Source organism: Melanerpes formicivorus, unplaced genomic scaffold (genome assembly GCF_026170545.1).
Source record: "Melanerpes formicivorus ecotype bairdi unplaced genomic scaffold, bMelFor1.0.p_v2 SCAF_58, whole genome shotgun sequence".
In the NCBI taxonomy this organism is placed as follows: domain Eukaryota; kingdom Metazoa; phylum Chordata; class Aves; order Piciformes; family Picidae; genus Melanerpes; species Melanerpes formicivorus.
Window position 1 is genome coordinate 2,119,252 of NW_027142410.1, and position 26,465 is coordinate 2,145,716.

At 46.8% G+C, this 26,465-nt stretch overlaps 1 protein-coding gene across 4 annotated transcripts in view; it reads left to right on the forward strand.

The window, feature by feature from the left end:
* LOC137452772 (transmembrane protein 263-like) overlaps positions 1-26,465 on the forward strand; it is a 308,150-nt gene that overhangs the window by 18,770 nt on the left and 262,915 nt on the right. For all 4 annotated transcript variants that reach the window (XR_010990165.1, XM_068161461.1, XM_068161460.1 and 1 more), the window contains one exon: positions 974-1,064. Coding sequence is in view for 3 of the 4 variants with exons in the window: in XM_068161461.1 (XP_068017562.1) it covers positions 974-1,064 (91 nt within the window). In the remaining variant the exon portion in view is untranslated. The remainder of the gene's footprint in view (positions 1-973; positions 1,065-26,465) is intronic.

Below are 26,465 nucleotides of genomic sequence, written 5' to 3' on the forward strand. Positions count from 1 at the left end.
TTAGAAATTGTGCTTCACCATTCAGTTCCTGGATTTTGGCCCCCTCAGACTCTTATTAGAGAGGTCTTTTTTCTTTTTCTTTCCTTCCTTCCTTCTTTGTCCTCCTTCCTCTTCTTACAGGCTGGGGTCAGAGTGGCTGAGAGCTGCCAAACAGAGAGGGACCTGGGGGTGCTGATTGACAGCCGCCTAAAGATGAGCCAGCAGTGTGCCCAGGTGTCCTGGCCTGCATTAGGAATAGTGTGGCCAGCAGAAGCAGGGAAGTCATTGTGCCCCTGTACTCTGCACTGGTTAGGCCACACCTTGAGTCCTGTGTCTAGTTCTGGGCCCCTCAGTTTAGGAAGGACATCGAGACACTTGAATGTGTCCAGAGAAGGGCAACAAGGCTGGGGAGAGGTCTGGAGCACAGCCCCGTGAGGAGAGGCTGAGGGAGCTGGGATTGTTTAGCCTGGAGAAGAGGAGGCTCAGGGGAGACCTCATTGCTCTCTACAACTACCTGAAAGGGGATTGTAGCCAGAAGGGAGCTGGCCTCTTCTCCCAGGCAACCAGCACCAGAACAAGGGGACACAGTCTCAAGCTGCACCAGGGGAAGTTTAGGCTGGAGGTGAGGAGAAAGTTCTTCACTGAGAGAGTCATTTGTCATTGGAATGTGCTGCCCAGGGAGGTGGTGGAATCCCCATCCCTGGAGGTGTTCAAGAGGGGATTGGATGTGGCACTTGGTGCCATGGTCTAGTCATGAGGTCTGTGGTGACAGGTTGGACTTGATGATCTTTGAGGTCTCTTCCAACCTTGGTGATCCTGTGATCCTGTGGAATGATTAGAGTGCAAACAGTTTTTCCAGCAGCTTTCTTTTTTCATCGGCTGAAGCGAGTCTCTTGTCTTTATTGTCTGGCATATTAGTTAATCCTGTAATTATGTCTGCAGTTTCTTTGTGCACTTTCTCCCATTCACCTCCTCTTGCTGTTCTGTTCTGCAGGGACCAAGCTTAGAAACACAGATGGTGGAAGATGAAACTGAGACAACAAGTGAAGAATTGCCTCCCCATCTGCGGGAAGAGCCTCCCGAAGGTACAGTACCAGCAGTCAATATAAACTCCTTGCATTAAATTGGGGGAAAAATGTTCTGACCAAAGAAGTCTTATTTATCTCCCTGTCTTGAGAGCCTGTGTCTGCCCATTTTCTGCGAGGGATAAAGCTTTGTCAGTGCTGGCAGCTAAGCCAACCTCCCAGCCAGAGGTCTAGTCAGGCTCTAAGCCTACTTTTGCATTCAAAGGAAGCTGCACCCACTGAGGTGGGAACATTGTGCTGCACTCTCTTCAACAATATGGTTTCTGATTAAAATTGTCCTGCTTGATCATCCTGTTGAAGGCTTAGGAATAAAATGCTCCTCTAATGCCTTTGTTTGTGATGTTTTGAGCCTTCATTAGGGAGGACTTCCTGAGCAGCCATGTGAGCTCCTCTTACCTCTCCCTGCAGCATCCTGCTATTGAAATTATCCCCAGCAGAGCCCTGTCAAAGTTAGGTATTCTGGTGATTTTGTTTCTTTCAGCTCTCTCTCTTGGAAGCCAGTTTAGCCATCTGAGGGAGGAGGCAGCGAGATGCTGTCAGTCAGTAGGAGGCTAAAAAATGCCAATTTTAATTAAAACCCCTTGTTTGCACTGAGATGCCCTGGATTTACAGGGGGGCCGGATTTCCCCCACTGTGTCGATGTTGCAGGCATTGTATCTGTGTGACAACACCGGTGTTCGCTCTCCTTTGAGTAGAAGCCGCTAACGTTGCTGCAAGGGGTGGTGCGTTGGGAGCTTTGTCTCCAGCTCAGTGACTTTTAAAACACACTCACGCCTAATCGCTGTGGATGGCTTTAAACAACCCAGAGAGTGCTGAGATTCTTGTTAGCAACTTACTGTTAAAATGCCCTGACTTGTCCCTGGGAAGCATAAAGTGTGGTTTATATTTTCCCTTTAAGAGAAGGAGATGCTGATCCAGCGCTTCTGCTGATCGCCATTCTTACAGGGAATATGAACCAAGTGGATAGTTGTAGGAATTTGCTGCTCCATCCCTTCTTGTTGAGCTTCCTGTTACAGTTTTCTCATTAAGTTGTAATTCTGCCATTTCATATTCTCTGTGTTGGCAATTACAGTGTATAGAGGTAAGTGAAAGGCAGTTTTCTTTTTGCAGCCCCTATAAAGCCAGAAGGAAATAAATGTGGAAGATGTTTTGATTACCATATGTGTGTGTGTGTATAAATACATATATATATATATACATGGAGCACATAATCTTGATATTTTTATATCCTTAACACCTCTCACCCCCCCCCCTTCTTTATAAGTAATGCCAAGTCAGCATGTAGTGACAGTGCATTGTTGAAGTAAGAATTCTGGTCACTAGCCTGAGCTGATGATTATGTGAGCCCAGAGACTGTATCCTGAAATGTAAAACACAGGAGATCATCTTGTTTCATCAGTTTGTCAGGAACACTCTTAGATTTTTGGACTATGGCTATGAATTGTGCAATCAGAAGGTGGGTGTCTTTTGGTTTTGTTTTAATGTGGCTGAGTATTTTTGCAAACCAAGGGTTTGGGTTTTTTTTTTTTTGTGATTGAAAATGTTTGCTTCTGCCTGCAACCCTGCTGGTTTGACTGATGTTGAAACGTGTCTGTATGAATATTCTGCTTCTGTGACTTGTTGGGTGGTCTGGGAGACGTGTCTGCTATACAGGAGGAAAGAGAACTGTAGCAGTTCAGCTCATTTGGCTCAGCAGTAGTAGAACGGATACTGAGAGTTCTCTTCAAGTCTGAGCTCAGTATGTACTTTTAAAGTTTACAATGTTAAGAGTAGCAAAATAGGAGAGGTACTGAGAGCACAAGTGAGATGAGAGAATGCTTGCAAGAAGAGGTGAAAAAAACTGCTCCTGAAAGAGAGCCATCAGGTTATGCTGGATTTACAGCTGGCTCTGTGTATTAAGTGGGGCTGAGTAACAAGGAGTCTTCTTAGAAGCTAACAGCACATACCAACCAGAGTTACTGTAAATATCATATAGTTGCAGGAGACATTACAAATACCCCATTAAGGAAATAGATACCTTGATTTCTTTTGGTATTTCATTCATTCTACTGTCTTCTTGCTGCTTTTCTACTGATGTCTGTTCTCTCCTGATAGCACTTTCCTAGTTAAATCCTTTGCACTAAGTAAGTCAACCATGTTGTTGTGACTGCAGCATTCTTTGTTCCTGGCATCTATGAATCGTTCACTGTGTCTGGTAATGAGTGCATAAGGGATGGAAAGCTCTCCAGAGACTGTATCTTTCTAGCACAATCTATTATTTCACCAGATTGCATCATAGTGACTTCATTTTCTAGCTTGCACTGTGTATTTACTCCCTTGCTGAAAGGAGGGGAATGGGAAGCTCTGTGCCAAATAAATAGTGCAGCTAAATAAAAGGATACCCTTCAGGGATTGCTGTGTGTCTGAAAGGTATTGCAGTAGGGCCTCCTACAAAGAAGGGGGCAGTTTTGCAAGTCCATTGTGTAGGTAGCTAAATGGCAGATGTGTGTGTGTGCGGGTAACAAGTGGCACGGAAGCAGCAAACGCTGGTTTCAGGGGCAGTCTGGCTGCCCATCAGCATTTGAGGGAAGAGAAAGTGTTGTGGTTTATAAAGGAAATTAACCAGGAGATCCCAGACAGGTTGCCAAGGCAGAGGGTAGTACCTGTGTGTAACCTGCATCCATTTATTTTATCTGCTGTCGAAGTTAACTTTTTAAAGAAGCCAGCAGGGCACATTAGTAAGAAGTGCGGCTGATACAATATCCTGTAAACGGTATTAGAGATCAACAAGGGTTTCTTTATTGCATGGTGAAGACGTGCTATTACCGGTGGCGTTGATCAGGACCTGGCCAGCGAGGACTGGCCGCGGCCCTGCGTGAGCGGACGGAGGCGAAGGGTCCCCTGCATGAGGGGACGGAGGCTGCTGCGCCGCAGCTCCAGACCTGGCGGGAGCGCTTCCCGCCGTGCGGCCGCGGGGGGGCGCTGCAGGCCCGGCCATGCCGGCCGCGGCCACTGCGCGGCAGCCCCGCTCCCGCCCGGGACTTCCCTGGGCTCCGTCTGTCTGGAGCCCGGATTTCCAACGCCTCCCGCACACTTCCCACTGAAGGGAAGAAAGTGTTTAAACCTATTAGCTCCTTTCCCATAAGCTACTTTGAGACATTACAAGGGCAGCTTTCCGCACTTTCTGCCTCGGGAAGGCTGTTTATCCCCTCGTTATACCGTACCTCCTGACTTCACGATCCATCTGCCCAATTCACCTCTTAATTTTTTTTTTAATCCCCCCTTCATCTTTCCTCTCTCTTCAATCTTGTTAGCATACTTGCCTTTTTTTTTAGCCCTCAGTTACGAGCCAAGTGCGGAGGAGCAGCAGTGATTAGCATTTGGAGTGCTGCTGGGGCCGGTGTGCTCAGCACTTCACAGAGAAAGGCGGCGATGAGTGTCACCGAAGAGCGAGGGACAGCGAGCTCTGGAGAGGAGCGAGTCTGTTCTACACGCTCTGAAGCGCTTTCCCCCTTTGTAGGAGGTTCAGCCTGGCTGCTCAGTGTTGCTGCATGTTGGAGCACTGAGCTACTTCCAGGTCGATTCGATGTGATCTGGAATGTTTGCTGTGAAAGGGCAGTCCGAGGGAACTAGATCGAATTACCTAAGTAGAGCAGCATCTTGCTACCGTTTTTATCCACCACTTCAGAATTCCACCGTTGATCAGTGCATTGTTAATTGCTACAATCTCTTTGCTTTTCCTTCTTTTTCCATTAAATTATTCAAGGGAAGTGATAGCAATGAGATCTGAGGGTGATTAAATTTGCTGTAACGTGATCTGTTTTGAGATGCCAGCATCTCCTTTGTTGGATGCAGATCCTGATCTCTTCTATTTAATGAACTGATGAAACTGACCTTGTTTGCTCTTCTCCACCCTGTTGCCAGTAAGTTAAAGGAGGTGATCCTTCCCGTTCACTCAGTGTGGTGAGGTCACACTTGGAGTTCCTTGTCCAGTCCTGGGCTCCACAGTGTAAGAGAGACCTGGACATACTGGAAAGAATCCAGTAAAGGTCCAATGAAGGCCATTAAAGGAGTGCTGCATCTCTACTGTGAGGAAAGGCTGAGAGAACTGGGACTGCCCATCCTGGAGAAGAGAAGGATCAATGTAGACAAATACCTGAGGGGAGGTTATAAGGAAGATGGAGCCAGTGGTGCACAGTGACATGACAGGAGACAGCGAACACAAACTGAAACACAACTGAACCTAAGGGAACGCTTTTTCACTCTTGGGGTTACCAAGCACTGAAACAGGTTGCACAGAGAGGTTGTGGAGTCTCTGACCTTGGAGATGTTCAAAAGCTGTCTGGACCTAAAATCATAGAACGATAGAATAGTTTGGATTGGAAGGGACTTTTAAAGGTCATCTAGTCCAAACCCCCTGCAGTGAGCAAGAACGTCTTCCACTAATCGGGTTACTCAGAGTCCTGTCCAAGCTGACTTTTTAAGGGGAAAGTAGCTGTACTGTGTCAAATTGCTAAGTGTTACCCATTTCAGGAATGCATCCATGGTAGATACTGGAATCTGACTGTAGTTCCTTCCACACTGCTGATCAGTACTGAATATAGCAAAGCTTAGTGCAGGGTGGTACGCCCCGCTTGAAAAGCTGTGTCACTGGTTAACAGCTGTAGTCCCAGATGGGAATATACAAACCAGTTCTTTCTTCTGTGGCCTTTTGAATATTAAGCATTAAGATTTTATCAGCCAACCTACTATGACCAATTTGGCAATAAGCTTGAGTCTTGTGTCTGAACTGTCTGCTGTCTCTTGTGCAATTTTCAGACCGAGCAGAGATGTGCCTTCTTTGTTGCAGACAGATTGGGCCTTGTGGAATAGAGCTTTATTAAAAGCAGTGGGTCTTAGCAGCCCTGCAGTATATCACAAATCTTGGGAAATTTACTTTCCAAATAACTGTGGTGTTCCTAATTCAAATTGTTTTACACTTGCTGTGGGTAAAGAGCACACACAGATAGTTATTGTAAATCAGATGATTTGCACCAAGTTAGAAGACAGTATCTTCTGTGAGCTTTATAATCTGTCTCCATGGAGGCATAGAGCCTTTTCTGCTGTTTTATATTGTCTGCAAGATAAAAGTATATTGCATGCTTCTGTAGGAAGCTTTAGGACTCCTTATACACAGTTTGGGAATCTCTGCTTCCAAGTGTCTGGGAGTGTTGTGGATTACTCATGCAGGATTGACTTTGATACAGGTTTTTTACCTAGCTGTATTGCTTGTACAGGTCTAACTTACAGGCAGGTTTCAACTGAGGCACTCCCATGTGTTTGAAATGTCTGAAATTTAATTAGACTTTTACCTTCATGTTGGGAGATGCTTTTACAAGAACATGCCAAATTATTGAAGCCAGCAGGTATCAGAGGAACATGGCTGTTTAGGCTTCTCGTCTGAGGCGACTTTCAGCTCAACTCCACGATTCAGGTGCCTGACTTCAAAAAGGTCTATTCCTATAAACAGGTCCAGTTTCGGTGAATGGTTTCCATCAGAGGCAAAGTTTTATTGTTGGGCCAAGCATTTGCTTCAGTAATTGAGCTGCACCACTGTTTGCCTCTTCTTCTTGAGAGTAATGTTTAGTATGTGTGTCTCCAAACTGCCTACATCCACATAACCACAAAGAAATCACCCTGGAAAATGGTGCAGTTAATAGCAATTCCATCTCCTTTCAGTCTTAAGCTCTGTATTGAATACTATTGCCTTATAAAGAAGGGCAAGGAGGCTCCTTAAGTGCTTGGAACACATGACCTACAAGGAGTGTCCAAGGGAGTTGGGGTCATTCAGTCTGGAGAGGAGGAGGGTGGGGGCAGACTTCATCGCTCGCTACATCTACCTGAAGGAAGCTAGGAGTGGGCAGAGCCTCTTCTCCTTGGTGTCAAGTGACAGGACTAGAGGAAATGATTTCAGGCTGCACCAGGGGAGGTTCAGGCTAGACATTAGGAAATACTTCTTCACTGGAAGGGTTATCAAGTGTTGGAATGGTCTGCCCAGGGCAGTGCTGGAGTCACTGTCTCTGGAGGTGTTTAACTTGGGGACATGGTTTAGTGCTGACCCTTGAGTGCCGAGTCGCGTGTTGGGCTTCGGTGATCGTTGAGGTCTCTTCCAGCTGGATGTATTTTATGTTTCTATGAGTCTGTATAAAGTAACTTTACTTAAATTGCCTATGTCACTTAGTGTCATCTACCACATACCTACATAGGTATGTCTCTGTGTAGTATAACAGACTCATATGAAGTCATGTGAAGCTGGCAGTGCAAATTGATGGTATCTGGTAAGCCCTCTTCTGCTTTCCCAAGTTAGATTGCTCTCAAGTGTGCTACCTTGTGAGGTCCAGTAGTCACATGTTTCTACAGGAGAGCTCTTTAAATAATCTACTCTTTTTTTGGTCTGATGGCCACTTGGCAATGTTTCCAGCCTGGATTCACCTCTGTGTTCTGTGGTCTTACAACTAAAGCAAAAGACTAGGAACTGGGGCAGCTTTAATCTATTCCTGGCTCTACTGTTGACTTACTCTGTGGCATTAGTCAAGTAGTTTGGCCTTCCCTGAACCATAGTATTCTTTGTGTATGGAACTTAAATGACTGTACTTGTTTATAAATGAGGATGGTGAAAAAAGGAAATGCTAACATTTTAGGCTTTTAGAGGTGGAAGATACTTGAAAATTCAAATGGAAAATAGAATAGAATAGACCAGGTTGGAAGAGACCTTCAAGATCATCACATCCAACCTATCATCCAACACCACCTAATCAACTAAACCATGGCACCAAGCACCCTACCAAGTCTCCTCCTGAACGCCTCCAGTGATGGTGACTCTGCCACCTCCTCAGACAGCCCATTCCAATGGGCAATCACTCTCTCTGTGTAAAACTTCCTGCTAACCTGCAGCCTAAGCCTCCCCTGGCGCAGCCTGAGACTGTGTCCTCTTGTTCTGGTGCTGCTTGCCTGGGAGAAGAGACCAACCTCTGCCTGTCTGCAACCTCCCTTCAGGTAGTTGTAGAGAGCAATAAGGTCACCCCTGAGTCTCCTCTTCTCCAGGCTAAGCAACCGCAGCTCCCTCAGCCTCTCCTCATAGGGCTGAGTTCCAAGCCCCTCACCAACTTTGTTGCCCTTCTCTGGACATGTTGCAGCCAGTCAACATCCTTCCTAAACTGAGGGGCCCAGAACTGGACACTGTACTCGAGGTGTGGCCTAACCAGTGCAGAGTACGGGGGCAGAATGACCTCCCTGCTCCTGCTGGCCACGCTGTTCCTGATGCAGGCCGGGATGCCATTGGCCCTTCTGGGCACACTGCAGGCTCATGTTCAGCCTACCATTGACCAGTACCCCCAGGTCCCTCTCTGCCTGGCTGCTCTCCAGCCACTCTGACCCCAGCCTGTAGCACTGCATGGGGTTGCTGTGGCCAATGTGCAGAACCCGGCACTTGGATGTGTTCAGTCTCATGCAGTTGGATTCTGCCCATCTGTGATCATGATGCATAGATAATACAAAACTTGGCCTGATACATAACTTGTCAGGCTCTTTCCTTTTTTGGGGGTCCTCAAAATGATGATTGGACTTGTCAGATAACTTCAAACAGAAAGGCAGGTTCCTTAAAAAGTGGATTCTTAAAAATCAGCAATGAGGCAGTCTTGTTCTTTGGAGCTGGGACTTTATGTACCTGGCATGTCCTCTCATCTGTAAAAAACATTTTCTGAGCTACTTCTGTACATGGCCCAAGGCAGTGTTTCAGTATCATCTGTCACTCTTTAAGGTACATATTCTGTGCATCCATGCTGTTTTGGCCAAAGAAATGACCTGGAGTGTCAGCTCTGTCTTTGTGCATGAGGGTACCTTAATATTTCTGGTGGGGCTGTCAAGCCCTTCCACATCTCTCCAAGTTCTAATGTTGTGTTTCTGTTTAATGTATTACCATCATTGTTGTAGTAAAAGCTGAGATTCTTCTTTGTTTAAATTCTCCTGTGGCTATATTGGCTTCCTCATGCTTTATTTAATTTTGTTCTCTGGGGGAAATCAGTTGTCTGAAATGGGAATAATACTCAACCAGTGTCTGCACATTCCCCTCTTTTCCCCCCTCTTTCACCCCCCAGCCCTCCTGTATTGCTGCTGCTGAACGCTTGCTGCTGACAACAGGCATGGTCTCCTAGAAACAGCATGAAAGCTATTTAAATTGTTTTTATTCCACTTTTCCTTCTGCCCTATTCTTTCCTCTTCACTATTTTCATATGATATAATGAGATGTTACTTTGACAGCTCAGCATCCCTTTTCTCTAGCCTGCTCCATGCCCTGCAAATCATTCTGTCACCAAGCGTTGGATGTGTGCACAGCATATGCCACTAATGGCAGCATAAATAGCCTCCAAGTGTCTGATGGATTCCAGAAGAAAGGTTCTCGTAACTTCAGTGTGGGAAACCTCTTATCAGTGGGCTCTTGTTAATACAATAACGTTGTGCAGCGTGTCAGTAGCAGTCTGGTTTTTCCCTGAGGGTATTTGCACACAGGATGGGGCAAGAGCAGTTCTACCCTCTGCCTTGGCACGGTACCTGTAAGTACTGTGCATCACCCAAACGTAAAGACACTTCAGGGTGAAGGGCCAGTGGGGAAGCCTCTGTCAGAACATAAATCTTTACCAGTTACTAGTGAGTTTGTGTTACTCTAGCAGGAGGCTTTTGAGCTGCAGGAGCAGCAGAGCTCTGTTTGTGAGTGAAAGCAGCGTATCTCATTACCTGGCTGTAGTGGCAGGCATCTGTCAGTGGTTTCGTACTAATTTGAGCCCTAATGAAATTGAGTGCAAAAGAATGTGTATATGCGAATCTATATTCCTTTACAGCATGCTTCTCATTCTGAGGGGCAAATAGATTGTCACAGACATGCAGCCAATTGTTTCTAAATAAGTCTTGTATACTTTTAGTTATCAGTTCTGTTTGAAGCTGAAAAAAAACCCCAGTTCTTCCTTGCTCCTAATGGACTGGGGGAAAAAAAAAGAGAGGAGGCAAGCAAGTCTCACTTACTTACAAGTACAATCTTAAGTACTAAATAAGAATGAGCAATGCAGTAAATCCAGGTCAGGAGTGAAATTGAGTCTGTATATCAGCGTGTTAACAATGATGATACCTTGAACTGCTAAACTATCACGGTGTTATAGCAGGCAATTAAATCACAAGGTTGGTACATGAGGCTGTTAATTCTGCCTCCGAACCGAGTGAAACGGCCAGTTAACATTTCATAAACATCTGTAGTCTCAACCTGGTTGCCTCTCTTGATTTCAGCTGTTTGTGAGCAGTTTGAGCCACAGCTTTGATTACCACCTTGATTGCACCGATACCGACCTCTCATGGGCTGATCATTTTGGATGACAAAAACAATCTTACCCTGAAGAGTGGGGTTCTCTTCATAGCTGTTTATGAACTTAAGGATAAACTATAAAATGCAGGGATCTTGTGTCAATTTTCTTGCCCTCTGAGATAAGATTCTCGAAGAAGGAGAACCTGTGTCTACTGGGAAATTGGGCAGAACACTAAGAGTAGTTGAGAACAGTCTTGCACTAGTATGTGTGTGGAATTCTCTCATTTCTTTTCAGATCATAGTGAAGTGAGGAAGAAATTCTGCACAGAGAGTGATTGCCCATTGGAATGGGCTGCCTGGGGAGGTGGTGGAGTCACCATCACTGGAGGTGTTTAGGGGGAGACTTGATAGGGTGCTTGGTTGCATGGTTTAGTCGATTAGGTGGTGTTGGATGATAGGTTGGATGCGATGATCTTGAAGGTCTATTCTATTCTAAATATGGAGGATTCTGAAGCCATTGTAACACACACATTTGGCTTATTTTAAAGGATCTGCTCTCTTTCTGTGTGACTGATACTTGCCTGGGCAGAAAGACTTTAACTAAGGCTAAACTTTTTCTCCTGTATTCTTTTCTTTATGCCCTCTCAGTACTGCTAACAAACCACTCTCTTCATATTTTCCCCCAAGGTATCTAGCACTCAGTAGGATATACCTGCTGCAAAAAAACCATTGAGGTGGCTTTGCATTTCTGGGTCTTGTATTATGAAATTAATTATGTATGATTTCCTGCCCTCCCCCCCCGCCCCCCCCCCCCTTAAATATCCAAAAGGAGCTAACTAATCTTCATCTAAAATACTAAATCCAGTTTGCAAGTAATGCTAAAAATTTGGCCATGACATTTCTGTGACTTGTGAGGAGGGTTTTAAGATCTAGGATTGTTAAAAGAATATCTTGGGACCTTACACCAGAATGAATAGATTTATGGTCTTGAACTATAAGAAATTGTATTTTCTAGCACCTGAGACCTGATCTTCAGAATAAGTGAGAGGTGTTCAAGAGGTAGGCAGGAGATGAACAGTTTACTGGGCAGCTGTGTGAGTCATTCCCTGGAATACTCTTCATCGGGTGAAGACTCTTAAGAACGAAATTGATAACGCTGTTGGCTTCTGCTGTTTTTCACCTTCCTGGCATGTAGATTTTATTGTGATGGTGTAATTTGAAACTAAACCAAAGAACCCCAAGCAAACCCAAACCAACTGAACAAAAATGACAAAAACCCCACCACCAAACCGCTCTCCAAACCAACCAACCCCCCCAATAAAAAGTTTCTGCCCCATGCAGAAGTTCAAGATTGTTGTATGGATCCAAGCTAGAGGAGGGTAGATTTAGATCAGACATTAGGAAGCTCTTCCCCATGAGGGTGGTGAGACACTGGAACAGATCACCCAGGGAGGTAGTGGAAGCCTCATCCCTGGAGGTTTTTAAAGCCAGGCTGGATGTGGCTCTGGGCAACCTGATCTAGGTGTCCCTGCCCGTGGCAGGGGGGTGGCAACTAGATGATCCGTGGGGGTCCCTTCCAACTCTGACAATTCTGTGGTTCTGTTTGTTTCCTTCCTTCCCTCCCCTGATTTCTCCAGAGATTTGTGTGTGGTGGTGGTGGTGTGTTCTGGATTTTGATTTTTATTAGTTTGTTTTCCCCTGAAAAGTTCCTGTATCTCCTGAATGCAAAACTGGAGTAATCCTGGCTAATGATGTGAAGTCATCCTCCTTGGCTAAGCCAGCCGTTTGTATGTATTCTGTGCCGGGTACGTGATTGTATGAGCTGCCCTGTACCTCTCTTGCTCATCCCTCCAACAGCTAAAGAACAACCCCCCAAGATTTAATGCAATGTTATTACAGTATCTTAAAGTCAGAGCTTGCTCTGGGAAATGCAAATTGAGGCTGCAAGTTTGCTTCAGTGTTTTTATAGCTTGAGAATGTTATTGTTACTGTTATTGCAGTATTTTGTTCCTGGTGTCTTGAGGGCTGTTTTTGCACAAAATATTTGACTTACTTAATCAGGGAAGTGGGGAAGTTCTTCCAGTCTATGGATCTTGTCCTTTTACATTTAAAAAGGAAAAAAAAAAAACATATTTACTAAGTCCAGTTATTGCCTAAAAGTCTTCTTTACATTATGTAAAGGAATCATAGAATAGAATCATAGAATCAATAATGTTGGAATAGACCTCAAGGATCACCAAGTCCAACCTGTCACCCAACACCTCCTGACTAACTAAACCATGGCTCCAAGTGCCACGTTCAATCCCCTCTTGAACACCTCCAGGGATGGTGACTCCACCACCTCCCTGGGCAGCACATTCCAATGGCTAACAACTCTCTCAGTGAAGAACTTTCTCCACACCTCAAGCCTAAACTTCCCCTGGTGCAATTTGAGACTGTGTCTTCCTGTTCTGGTGCTGGTTGCCTGGGCAAAGAGATCAACCCTCTCCTGGCTACAACCACCCTTCAGGGAGTTGTAGACAGCAATAAGGTCTCCCCTGAAATCTGTTTTCTGTGAGACCTGCAGACATTTAAAAAGTGATTAGCTGAACCCAGCTGTAACTAAAGTACAGCTGGGGCATTGATTTAAGCTTCGCCTGTATCCACACAGCTACTGAGAGCCTCTCTACGATCAGCCCTGGTTTGTGTGCTGCCCATTCTGCCTCTCCCCAAGGCCAAGTGTGTTTGGTTCCTAGCGCAGAAGCAGCAGAGTGCTCAGGGAGAGACCATGCCTCTTTCTGGAGTAGATGTGGATGTTGCTAGAGTGCATTAACCTTCACGTCATTCCCGTGGATGGTGGACTGAAGGGTGAATTGTCCAGCTGAGGGCAGAGCCTGTAGTGTGCTTGTGGGTTTGTATGGAACCCAAGCACTGGCTTACACAAATTCTCTCACAGTATCACCAAGGTTAGAAGAGACCTCAAAGATCATCAAGTTCAACCTGTCACCCAACACCTCCTGACTAACTACACCATGGCACCAAGTGCCATGTCCAGTCCCCTCTTGAACACCTCCAGGCACGGTGACTCTACCACCTCCCTGGGCAGCACATTCCAATGGCAAATGACTCACTCAGTGAAGAACTTTCTCCTCACCTCCAGCTTAAACTTCCCCTGGTGCAGCTTGATACTGTGTCCTCTTGTTCTGGTGCTGGTTGCTTGAGAGAAGAGACCGACTGCCTCCTGGCTACAACCTCCCTTCAGGTAGTTGTAGAGAGCAATAGGGTCCACTGTGTGCTGTGGGGCTCTCTTGCCTTCCTTTTTGTTCTAGCTAGGGAGAGAGGTGCAGCCGCAGGCATTGTTAAAAGCCTCTTTTGTGGTACATAGAGGAGGTCATCTTTTGATACCCATGTTTCTAGCAACTTGAGTGTAACAGTAGTGAAGAGAGTGAGGAAAGCAGAGGGATCTTGGCTTTCAAAGTTGTTCCTCCTGGCTGCAGTCCAAGTAGCGTTAATATGACATGCGACGTTTTGTTGGTATTTGATTAACTGGGAGGCTTGTTCCTTGTTTTGTGTGACACATTGTGAGTTAACCACCCGGCATGCTGACATGTGCGATTAAAAACAAACACTTAAAATTAAATTGAGAAGCTGACTGCCAAGTGCACCGTGGGGAGGAGCCTGCGCAGCCTGCCCGGAGGGGCTCAGCTGGGACAGCTCCTACTGGCTAAGCTGGGAGAGCCTTAATCTTCTTGAGGGCAGTAAGGGGCTGCAGAGAGACCTGGACAGGCTGGATCAATGGGCCAAGGCCAGTTGTGTGAGATTCAGCAAGGCCAAATGTTGGGTATCCTGGAGAAGAGGAAGCTCAGGGGTGACCTCATTGCCCTCTACAACTACCTGAAGGGTGGTTGTAGCCAGGAAAGGATTGGCCTCTTTGCCCAGGCAACCAGCACCAGAACAAGATGACACAGTCTCAAGCTGCACCAGGGGAAGTTTAGGCTGGAGGTGAGGAGAAAGTTCTTCACTGAGAGAGTTGTTAGCCATTGGAATGTGCTGCCCAGGGAGGTGGTGGAGCCCCCATCCCTGGAGGTGTTCAAGAGGGGATTGGATGTGGCACTTGGTGCCATGGTCTAGTCATGAGGTCTGTGGTGACAGGTTGGACTCGATGATCTTCGAGCTGTCTTCCAACCTTAGTGATACTGTGATACTGTAACTGGGTCCCAACAATCTTGTGCAACGCTAGAGCCCTGCGGCTGTGTGACTGGAAAGATGCATAGAGAAGAAAGAGCTGGGGTTGTTGGTTGGCAGCTGGCTGAACATGAACCAGCAGTATGTTGAGATGGCCAAGAAGGCCAACAGTATCCTGGCCTGGATCAGGAATAGTGTGGCAAGTAAGGGATTGTCCTGCTGTACTGTGCACACACCTTGAGTATGGTGTGCAGTTTTGGGGCCTTCAGTGTAAAAAAGACGCTGAGATGCTGAAGTGGGTCCAGAGAAGGGCAGTGAAAGCGGGTGACTGGTCTGGATAACAGGTCATCTGAGGAGCAACTGAGAGAACTGAGGTTGTTTAGCCTGGAGTAAAGGACGCTGAGGGGGAGATGTCCTTCCTCTCTACAACTTCCTGGAAAGTATTGGTGTTGGTCTCTTCTCCCTAGTAATAAGTGATAGGATTGAAAGGAAATGGCCTCAAGTTGCAGCAGGGGATGTTTAGATTGCGTATTAGAAGAAACTTCTTCACTGATAGGGTTCTCAGACAGGCTCCCCTGGGAGGTGGCTGAATCCCCATCCTTAAAGACATTTGAAGGATGCAGAGCTGTGGTGCTAAGGAATGTTGTTTAGCACCAGACTTTTTGGTCGTTAAGATCATGAAGTGCAACTACTACCTAAAGGCCTTTTCCGGCTGAAATAATTCTCTGACCGCTGCACAGATACGGTGTCGGCAGCTGTTCAGTTCAGCCCTGTACTTGCTGTTTATTTTAGCACATTTTCTGTAGCTGTCTGGTGCAGTTAAAACTCCTAACAAGGCCCGGGAATAGAGAGGGGAGAGGCTGCGGCGCGGCAGGCTGCCCTGCGGAGCTGGCGGCGGTGCGAGCCGCGGTTCCCCGCGGCGCGGTGCTCGGCCGCCCGTGGTGGGATCGCTGCCGGCTGCGGGGCTCCTCCGTGCCCCGCGCCTCGGGCCGGCAGCCGCCGTGCCGCAGACGGCCGGCAGGGGGCTGCCGAGGGCCGGCCCGGGCTCCGCGGCGTGGCCGGCGCTGGCTCGGCTTGGGGCTGAGCTGATGGGGCAGCAGGACGGGCTGCCTCACAGTCTCACGTCCGCTGTCCCCAAGAGTTTAAACTCCGGGCCGCCTGGAAAGCGCCTGGTCTTTCTTAATTTATAATCGACGAATTGATTTTATAAATAAAACTTGAAGGGTTAGCAAAGCTGCTTTTCCGCTCTAGTTCCCCTCCCGTTTTTCTGTGAAGTTTTTAACCTTCCCTCTCTTGTTGGGGTCCTTGGTGGAAATGATTCCACTTTTCCCAGTCAGAGGTGGGGTATCTCTGAAAGGAAGCATTACCCCGTCAGCGAGGCAGGTTTACAGGTACTGAATATACAAAGGTGTGAAAACCTTAGCTGCTGAAGTCTCGGTAGCCCCCAGCTTTATTTTCAGACCCAATGTGTGCTTCACAGTGGAACAGGAAACCTGCTGCTGGTTCACTGGGCGCTTTCAATTCCACCCAAGGCAAAACGTGCCCTCTGACCTATTTCCAGACAGACATGTAATGCTCGTGAAAACACACAAATCCTTGTGTCTGGAACTGCTGATTTACATGATGTGGGGTTGGGAGTCCTCAGAGGGCCCCACTGGCTCCTTTGGGGAGGGAGAGCCACCCAGAGAGGTGTGGAAGGTGGGCACTCCTCAGCCCACTGCCTGGGGTGAGCTCCAGCACACAGCTCCTGTGGCAGGGCTGTTCTTGTTTTGTCAGGTCTGCAGCTGAATGCTTTTAGCAAACAATGGAATAAACCAGGTTGGAAGAGACCCCCAAGATCATTGATTTCAACCTATCATCCAATACCACCTAATCAACTAAGCCATGGCACCAAGCACCCCATCAAGTCTCCTCCTGAACACCCCCAGCGATGGCGACTGCACCACCTCCCCGGGCAGCCCACCCCAATGGGCAATCACTCTCTCTGCGCAAAACTTCCTCCCAACCTCCAGCCCGAACCTCCCCTGGCACAGCCTGAGACTGTGTCCTCCCGTTCTTCCAGTTTACCTGCTGACTTAGTTCTGAGGCAGGGTAGTTCCTTGATTGCTTGACTCTGTGAGAATCTGCTAGAAAGTATTTTGGGGAATGAGTAAACTTATCTTCTTGAACACTTGGTTTGAGCTGAAACCTACAACAAACACCAGTATCTGCTTTCTTTTCCTTGGAGGAAAGTGCAGGGGGGGAATAAAGCCAGATCTTTAAATGTGCCTGCTAATTCCCAAGTTGAGATTTTAGTCCTTTTGTTGGGAATTATTTCTGGTTTTCCCTAGAGGAATAAATTTTATGCTTGCAGATCGTGGACTGTGACTAGAGGAGAGAGAAAACAACAGCAGCAGCAGGTGAGCTGGTGGGAGGAGTGACACACATGTTTTTGTGCTGCTGTTATGAATTGCATGGAGAGAGAAATATGTAAAGACACTTAAAGTATGGAAAAGTAAGAGTGGTTTCCAAACAGCTGGAGTCTCCATGACATATCAGCAGTTCTTCTAAATGACCTGTGAATTTATAGGAGCTTCTGGCTAAAAAGTGCTTTCAGAGTAAGGGAGTGGAGTATTTTTTCACCCGGCCTCTCTTCTTCCTGCAGCACACAAAAAAAACCTCTCCCAAGTAAATTCAGGACTTCACATGGAGATAAGGAGAGTCCTGTGAGGGTAGCTTGGGAAAAAAATATCCTGACAGCCTCTCAGAAGGACCTAGTTGGAGTCCATTAGTAGTCATAGGTTTGATCTGAGATCATGAGAAAGCTTTTAGTTTAGAGAAACCAAACATCCCCTGCCCTCAGTCTGTCCTGAACAATCTCTTATTCTCAGATGGTCACTTGAGCTGAATTGCATCTTTCTGCCACACTGGAAAACAGATCTATGAGTAATAAGCTGACAGGAAAACAATCTTCAACCCTGCTTGGAGTACCTGGGATGTGTTTGGGCTGTTACAACTGGTAAATAGGGCAATGATAGTCTTTGAATTGCACAACAAGTTTTACCTGCAGATTTAGCTCTTGTTTCTAAAGGCTGCGATCAGATTTTCCCCTTTGCTTGTCCAGCCCTTCAGATGTAGGAATTGATCAGTTGTGGGGCCGCTGGGAGTTTCACAGGTGTCTTTAAAAGGGTGGATTTGAGGCTTGAGCCTCACCCTAGGTATTTTTCCACCTCCAGTGCTAAGTTTGGAGTTGATATTCTTTGCACATGAAGCTGTTTTCATTGTAACATAGCAAGATACGTTGCTTTGCTGGAGAAAACAATCTGATGTTAGAAAGGAAAGCAGTAAATACATGCAGAGCTGAGTGGCTTTGAGGAAAAGGAGGGAGGAAATACAGGAAGGGAAGAGAGAGGTAGGTGTACTGGCTCTGGTCAAGATTTTGACAGGAATGTAATAACCTTAAATGAGGTTTGTCCCCAGCAGACACTGAAGGCATCCTGACCTTTTTTAACTCTGATTTATTCATCACGGGAATGGATTTTTGTAGCTCATCCATTCTGTGACTGATGGGCAGGAGTAATTTCTCTCTCAATACAGATGAGTACACTGTGGTAGACTCCATTTGCCACACTGACAGGAGCAGAGTACCATCAGCCACAGAGTTAGCTGAAGAAATATTTTCCTTTTCGGTCTTGCACTCTAACGTGTGCGTGATCTATGTGTAGCAGTAGGATGGGTGGAAGCTTACTGAGTTGTGCGAAACTTGAGTCATGAATTTCCTCTACTGTCTGAAATCTCCTCAGATCACAAGAAAAAGGAGTAACTGTGGCTTTGCTTGAAAGAATTCAGGGCGGGGGGGGTTGGAAAAAGTGACAATGAAGAGCATTCCTCCTCCATCAGTCCCACTCATGCTCCTTCTCCCATAACACAATTTTATGGATCTTTTGAATAGAATAGAGTAGACCAGGTTGGAGGAGACCTTCAAGATCATCATGTCCAACTTATCATCCAACACCACCTAAACAACTAAACCATGGCACCAAGCACCCTATCAAGTCTCCTCCTGAACACCTCCAGTGATGGTGATTCCACCACCTCCCCTGGGCAGCCCATTCCAATGGGCAATCACTCTCTCTGTGTAGAACTTCTTCCTAACACCCAGCCTAAACCTCCCCTGGTGCAGCCTGAGACTGTGTCCTCTTGTTCTGGTGCTGGCTGCCTGGGAGAAGAGACCAACCTCTGCCTGTCTACAACCTCCCTTGAGGTAGTTGTAGAGAGCAATAAGGTCACCCCTGAGTCTCCTCTTCTCCAGGCTAAGCAACCCCAGCTCCCTCAGCCTCTCCTCATAGGGCTTGTTTACCAAACCCCTCCCCAGCCTTGTTGCCCTTCTCTGGACTCGTTCTAGCAACTCAACCTCCTTCCTAAACTGAGGGGCCCAGAACTGGACACAGTACTCGAGGTGTGGCTTAACCAGTGCACTGTACAGGGGCAGAATGACCTCCCTGCTCCTGCTGGCCACACTGTTCCTGATACAGGCCAGGATGCCATTGGCCCTCTTGGCTGCCTGGGCACACTGCAGGCTCATGTTCAGCCTACCATTGACCAGTACCCCCAGGTCCCTCTCTGTGTGGCCACTCTCCAGCCACTCTGACCCCAGCCTGTAGCACTGCATGGGGTTCCTGTGGCCAATGTGCAGAACCTGGCACTTGGATGTGTTCAATCTCATGCCCTTGGCCTCTGCCCATCTGTCCAGCCTGTCGAGGTCCCTCTGCAGAGCCTCTCTACCCTCCAGCAGATCAACTCCTGCCCCCAGCTTGGTGTTGTCAGCAAATTTACTGCTGATGGACTCAATGCCCTCATCCAGATCATCAATAAAGACGTTAAAGAGCACAGGGCCCAGCACTGATCCTTGGGGCACACCACTGGTGCCTGGCTGCCAGCTGGATGTGGCACCATTCACCACCACTCTCTGGGCTCGGCCCTCCAGCCAGTTCCTAACCCATCGCAGTGTGCTCCTGTCCAAGCCATGGGCTGACAGCTTGGCCAGGAGTTGCTTGTAGATACGTCTCTTCTATCTCTAGCTTCAGCTGTCATGATCCTTATATGCTGGATTTATTTTGTATGACTGCCTTGCCAGATAGATGTCCTGAACAGTAGTCATGGGCAGCCCTGTGGAAGGGGCAGTTACCTTCGGCTTTTGTTTCAAAATATTGCAGGCTGAGCCATTTTCACAACCACTTCATTCTCCTGTATGGCTTTGGGGTGAGAGTGGGGTATGTAGCAAGGGGAGAATGAGGCAGTCCGACTGACACTAAAGAATGTGTAACACTCTCAGCTTATTGTCTTCTAAAGTATGAAAACACAAACTTCAGTCAGTGAACATCAGAGATGTAAAAAAAGGAAAACCCAAAACAACAAACCACCAAAATGACAGAATTCTGATGGGGGGTAAGAGTTGGAGAGCATCTGTGGTGAAAAATGGAGAGGAGTTAGAAATCCTAGGGTTTTTTCAAGGACAAACAGCTCTGATCACTAAACAGTGACCATGTTGGCAGACTGTTGCAAGGTCATCCATTATGAGTTGTGCTGCCTGTTGGTAAACTGTCACACAAACCATTTCTGCCAGTGCAGTCTTGCTGTTCAAATATTTCTTCCTGCTAGCAGGTGATGCTCATGTAAAGATGGGTAGCTACTATTTGAGGCTCTAGGGCTCTTTAGAGGAGCCTACTGAAATTCATAGAATTGTTGCAGCTAGAAAAGACCTTTAAGATCATGAAGGCCAACCCTTATCTAATTCTGCCAAGCCTAGTGCTAACCCATGTCCATCAGCACCACATCTGTGTGTCTTTCAAACACCTGCAGGGATTGGGGATTCAGCCACCTCCCTGAGGAGCCTGTTACCATGTTTTGAGAACCCTTTCAGTGAAGTTTTCTTCCAATATCCAATCTACATCTCCCCTGGTGCAACTTGAGGCCATTTCCTCTCATCCTATCATTTGTGATAGGGAGAAAATTGTGTTAGGGAGAAGAGACCAACGCCCACCTCCCCTCAACCTCCCTTCAGGGAACTGGAGAGAGTGAGCTCTCCTCTCAGCCTCGTTTTCTCCAGGCTAAATAAGACCTAGTTTCCTTGGCTGCTCCTCAGAAGACCTGTTCTCCAGACCACTCACCAGCTTTGCTGCCCTTCTCTGGACCTGCTCCAGGCCCTTGGTGCCCTTACTGTAGTGAGGACCCCAATATTAAACCCAAGGTCTGACCTCACCAATGCAGAGTACAGGAGGACAACGACTTCCCTCCTTTGATATAATAAATTCCAAGTGAATAGAAAGCATCTTAAACCCCATGGTTTCTCCTGCTGGATTAGCATTCTTGTGGGTTCTCCAGACAACCAGTAGCTCAGCTGAGGCAGGCTCCCCATCTTGTGTTGGTTTTCCCCAGCCTTATTTGGTAATAGCTTTGAATCCACTACTATGATCACAAAGATGGTCCAAGGGCTGGAGCACCTCTCCTGTGAAGACAGACTGAGAGACTTGGGGTTGTCCAGTCTGAAGAAGGGGAGGCTTGGGGGAGGCCTTGAACCAGCCTTCCAGTGTTTGAAGGGGGGAAGAGGAGCGCTGTCAAGGGACTTTTGACAGAGGCATAGAGTGACAGGACAAGGAGCAATGGCTTCAAACTGGAAGTAGCCAGATTTAATTTAGACATGAGGAAGAAATTAATCTCCATGAAGGTAGTGAGGGGCTGGAATGGGTTTAACAGAGAAGCTGTGAAGGCTCCAAGCCTGGAATTTTCCAATGCCAGGTTGGAGGGGGTCATTGAGTAAAGTGAGGCTCAGGGGAGACCTTAGTGCTCTCTACAACTACCTGAAGGGAGGTTTTAGCCAGGTGGGAGTTGGTCTCTTCTCCCAGGCAACCAGCACCAGAACAAGAGGACACAGTCTCAGGCTGTGCCAGGGGAGGTTTAGACTGGATGTTAGGAAGAAGTTCTACACAGAGAGAGTGATTGGCCATTGGAATGGGCTGCCCAGGGAGGTGGTGGAGTCACCATCATTGGGGGTGTTTAGGAGGAGATTTGATGGGGTGCTTGGTTGCATGGTTTTTTTGATTAGGTGGTGTTGGATGATAGGTTGGACATGATTATCTTGAAGGTCTCTTCCAACCTGGTCTGGTCTGGTCTGGTTTGGTCTATTCTATTCCTATTCCATTCTATTCTAACTGGTCTAGTAGGAGGTGTCCCTGCTCACAGGCAGGAGGTTTGGAACTAGGGGATCTTTAAGGCCTCTTCCAACCCAAACCATTCTGGGATTCTACATCTCTTTCTAGATCTTGGCCTACTGGAAGTTTTAATTGCTATCTGCACCCTGCAGAGCAGAGTGAATGTGAAATGATAGTCTGTGGTGCCTCTTACTTTATGAAATTCAGGGGCCCAGCTGGGATGGCATTCAAGTAGAGGGGAAACTGTGGGGCAGAGACCTGAGAGCTTCAGGAAGTTGAGGGGGTTTTGAAGAGGTGTAGCTGGGCAGCCAGTCACTGTTTCAGTCATACATGAAGAGTTCTGTTGTTGGCTCATTTGGGATTTGCTTTATATCTCAGCTTCTTCAGAGAGGAGCCTTTAAAACAGGTTTAAAACTGTTACACAAAGCCTGTGGTGTCTGCCAAAGTTTGCCTGAAAGGTTGACAAAGCAGAGGCATGCTGATGGTGGTTTAATAAGCTGAAATGAATAAATAATATGTTGATATGTTTTTCCTTTCCTCTTTTTCCAAGGTGGTAAATGGTGACTTTGCAGAACACTGGCCTGGCTGGTTGCAGAGGAGAACTCAATGATCATGACTTAATATGAGCCATTACAGGCAAACTGATCAAGTTCTCAGCTTGAAACAAAATCTGTGTGTTGCCTTTCTCATGCCTTGGGATTTTTCTGTAATGACAGATCTTTAAAATGTAACTAGTGCTCTCTTTGAAAAAGACCTCTCTTATTGCTGTATTTATCTCACCAAATCAAACTGCTCTTATGTTAATTTCACAGGACACCCCAAGTCTAAATTATGTCTTCTGAGACTGGCTGATGCCTCTCAACCTCTGCTGCGCTGTAATGAAAAATAGAAAACTCGGGCATGCTAGGGACTGAAGATGAAAATAACATCAAATAGACAGAACTTCACATCCAAATTAAGGGAAGTCCAGTATAGAATAGAATAGAATAAACCAGGTTGGAAGAGACCTTCAAGATCATCGAGTCCAACCTACCAACCAATCCGACCCATCTAAACAACTAAACCATGGCACTAAGTGCCTCATCAAGTCTCCTCCTGAGCACCTCCAATGATGGTGACTCCACCACCTTCCCGGGCAGCCCATTCCAATGGGCAATCACTCTCTCTGTATAGAACTTCTTCCTAACACCCAGCCTAAACCTCCCCTGGTGCAGCCTGAGAATGTGTCTTCTTGTTCTGGTGCTGGCTGCCTGGGAGAAGAGACCAACCTCTGCCTGTCTACAACCTCCCTTGAGGTAGTTGTAGAGAGCAATAAGGTCACCCCTGAGTCTCCTCTTCTCCAGGCTAAGCAACCCCAGCTCCCTCAGCCTCTCCTCATAGGGCTTCTGTTCCAAGGCCCTCACCAACTTCTTTGCTCTTCTCTGGACTCGTTCCAGCAAGTCAACATCCTTCCTAAACTGAGGGGCCCAGAACTGGACACAGGACTTGAGGTATGGCTTAACCAGTGCAGTGTACAGGGGCAGAATGACCTCCCTGCTCCTGCAGGCCACACTGTTCCTGATTCAGGCCAGGATGCCATTGGCCCTCTTGGCTGCCTGGGCACACTGCAGGCTCATGTTCAGCCTACCATTGACCAGTACCCCCAGGTCCCTCTCTGCCTGGCTGCTCTCAGCCACTCTGACCCCAGCCTGTAGCACTGCATGGGTTTGCTATGGCCAATGTGCAGAACCCGGCACTTGGATGTGTTCAATCTCATGCTGTTGGATTCTGCCCATCTGTCCAGCCTGTCGAGGTCCCTCTGCAGAGCCTCTCTACCCTCCACCAGATCAACTCCTGCCCCCAGCTTGATGTTGTCCGCAAATTTACTGCTGATGGACTCAATGTCCTCATCCAGATCATCAATAAAGATGTCAAAGAGCATGGGGCTCAGCACTGATCTTTGGGGCACACCAGTAGTGCCTGGCCGCCAGCTGGATGTGGCACCATTCACCACCACTCTCTGGGCTTGGCCCTCCAGCCAGTTCCTAACCCAATGCAGAGTGCTCCTGTCCAAGCCTTGGGCTGACAGCTTGGCCAGGAGTTTGCTGTGGGGGACGGTGTCAAAGGCCTTGCTGAGGTCCAGGTAGACTACACCCTCAGGCCTCCCCACATCCACCAGGCGGGTCACCTGATCGTAGAAGGAGATCAGGTTGGTCAGGCATCCTGGGTGATGTTTTAAAAATTTGGGGTGATTTGTGTTGAATTAAAAGAGAGCTTCCCTTCATTTGTATGAATATACCATCATAGAACAAGAAAACTCCACCGCTGAATGTTGCCGTTGCCTGTTCCACGATAAACAATGTCTTGGTGTTTGACAGCTGCGTGATAAAAGCTGTGGTATTTGCAGGAGAAGAACAAAGATGCTTGGCAGGGGAGGATGGTTTCATTTCTTTGCACCAGTTGCTGCTACTGGAATTCTGACATTTTTGGGGGGTTGGGCTTTTCCTCCCCCCCCCTCTTTTATCCTTAGATATTCTCCTTTCGCTTTCAAAAGGTAATCTGCCACCGCCTCTTCACTTTGATGACTGTTGGCTGCTGACCTTTAACAAGCCCTGTAAATGTTACACTAGGTCGTAGGATTTGTACACTTCTTAACAAATAAGGAAGCTATAGAGCTGGTAAATGTTCCAGTAGCAGTGAACCTATTTTTTTAATTGTGTAATACCCCAAAAGAATGGCTCTAAAGAGACAAAAGGGATGTAGCCATTGCAGAAGCCTCCTTTCTTGATGGATTGTTTCCCTTCCACTTCTCATTTCCCTTTCTCCCTGTGAAGGGAAGACTGATATTTTTCATGCACTAGAAAAACTGTGGCACTCTGAATCATTTTCTCCAGCTTTAGTCTCCAGAACAGAACTGCTGATCCATGTGAGGAAGAAATTCTACACAGAGAGGGTGATTGCCCGTGGGAACGGGCTGCCCGGGGAGGTGGTGGAGTCACCATCACTGGAGGTGTTTAGGAGGAGATTTGATAGGGTGCTTGGTTGCATGGTTTAGTTGATTAGGTGGTGTTGGTTAATAGGTTGGACACAATGATCTTTCAGTATTAAGTATCACTAAGGTTGGAAGAGACCTCAAAGATCATCGAGTCCAACCTGTCACCACAGACCTCATGACTAGAGTAGGGAGGACACTACTGCCCACTGCAGGCTTGAACTCACAACCTTCCCATTAAGGGTCTTATGCACTACCAACTGAGCCACATGATCTTGAAGGTCTCTTCCAACCTGTTCAGTTCTGTTCTGTTCTATTCTATTCTATTCTATTCTATTCTATTCTATTCTATTCTATTCTATTCTATTCTATTCTATTCTATTCTATTCTATTCTATTCTATTCTATTCTATTCTATTCTACTCTACTCTATTCTATTCTGTTCTGTTCCTCTATGTTGATTGCTCTCTCCCATCCCTTTGCCTTCCTCTCACTTCTGTCCGTGTAGAACTCATGATACAGCTGAGATGTTACTGGGAGACAGTAAAGCAGTACATTGGTTTTTTACATGTTTAATACATTTGAGTATTTAATTTCAAGCACGACATAAAATTTAATAAGTTCAGTAATTCTTAAGGAAAAAAAAAAAGGTCCTTTATTAAACAGTTTCACACTGCTGTTCAAACAAAGCTTTCCAGGCTCTCTCTAAAACCTAGCAGTGCTGCTGCCTAGCCCTTGTGTTAAAACTGTAGTGGTCTTTGTGAGGGCGGCCAACGTGTTGTGATGCTCCCAAAGAATAGAATAGAATAGAATAGAATAGAATAGAATAGAATAGAATAGAATAGAATAGAATAGAATAGACCAGACCAGACCAGACCAGACCAGACCAGGTTGGAAGAGACCTACAAGATCATCGAGTCCAGCCCATCATCCAACACCACCTAATCAACTAAACCATGCAACCAAGCACCCTATCAAGTCTCCTCCTAAACACCTCCAATGTTGATGACTCCACCACCTCCCTGGGCAGCACATTCCAATGGGCAATCACTCTCTCTCTGTAGAACTTCTTCCTAACATCTAGTCTGAACCTCCCCTGGTGCAGCTTGAGACTGTGTCCTCTTGTTCTGGTGCTGCTTGCCTGGGAGGAGACCAACCCCCACCTGTCTACAACCTCCCTTCAGGTAGTTGTAGCTCAGGATTCAGTATCACTAAGGTTGGAAGAGACCTCAAAGATCATCGAGTCCAACCTGTCACCACAGACCTCATGACTAGAGTAGGGAGGACACTACTGCCCACTGCAGGCTTGAACATTGACTTTGGTTTGGAGAGTGAAAATCTGTCTGTAATCAAACAAGTGATTCTGATACTAACAAGATGCCCAGTGCTGCAATGTCGCCAGCTGATGGGGGTAAGTGCATTGTTAATGCAGAGCTGACACCTCTTCCCTGTGTTTTGCTTCTCAGAAGGCTTAAATAATCTTTTGAAGTCATTTCAGGAATTTTAATTTTTCCTAAGCAGAGTAGTTGTGGTGGTTTCTTTCCTTTCCTTCCTTCAGCTTGCCTTTTTCTGCTAACCCTGCCTCTTTCTTTGGCGTTGCTGCATCCCGAGACCGCAGCATCTGGATGCCTGAAAGTAATAACCTGGTGTTGTTTCTCATTAAAAGAGAAAAGAAAACCCTGTTTATGGAGCTCTACCAAGTAAACCTCCTGAGTGTTGGCACAGCCCTGCTTAAGTGTACATGGGGGAATCCATCTCCCAAAGACA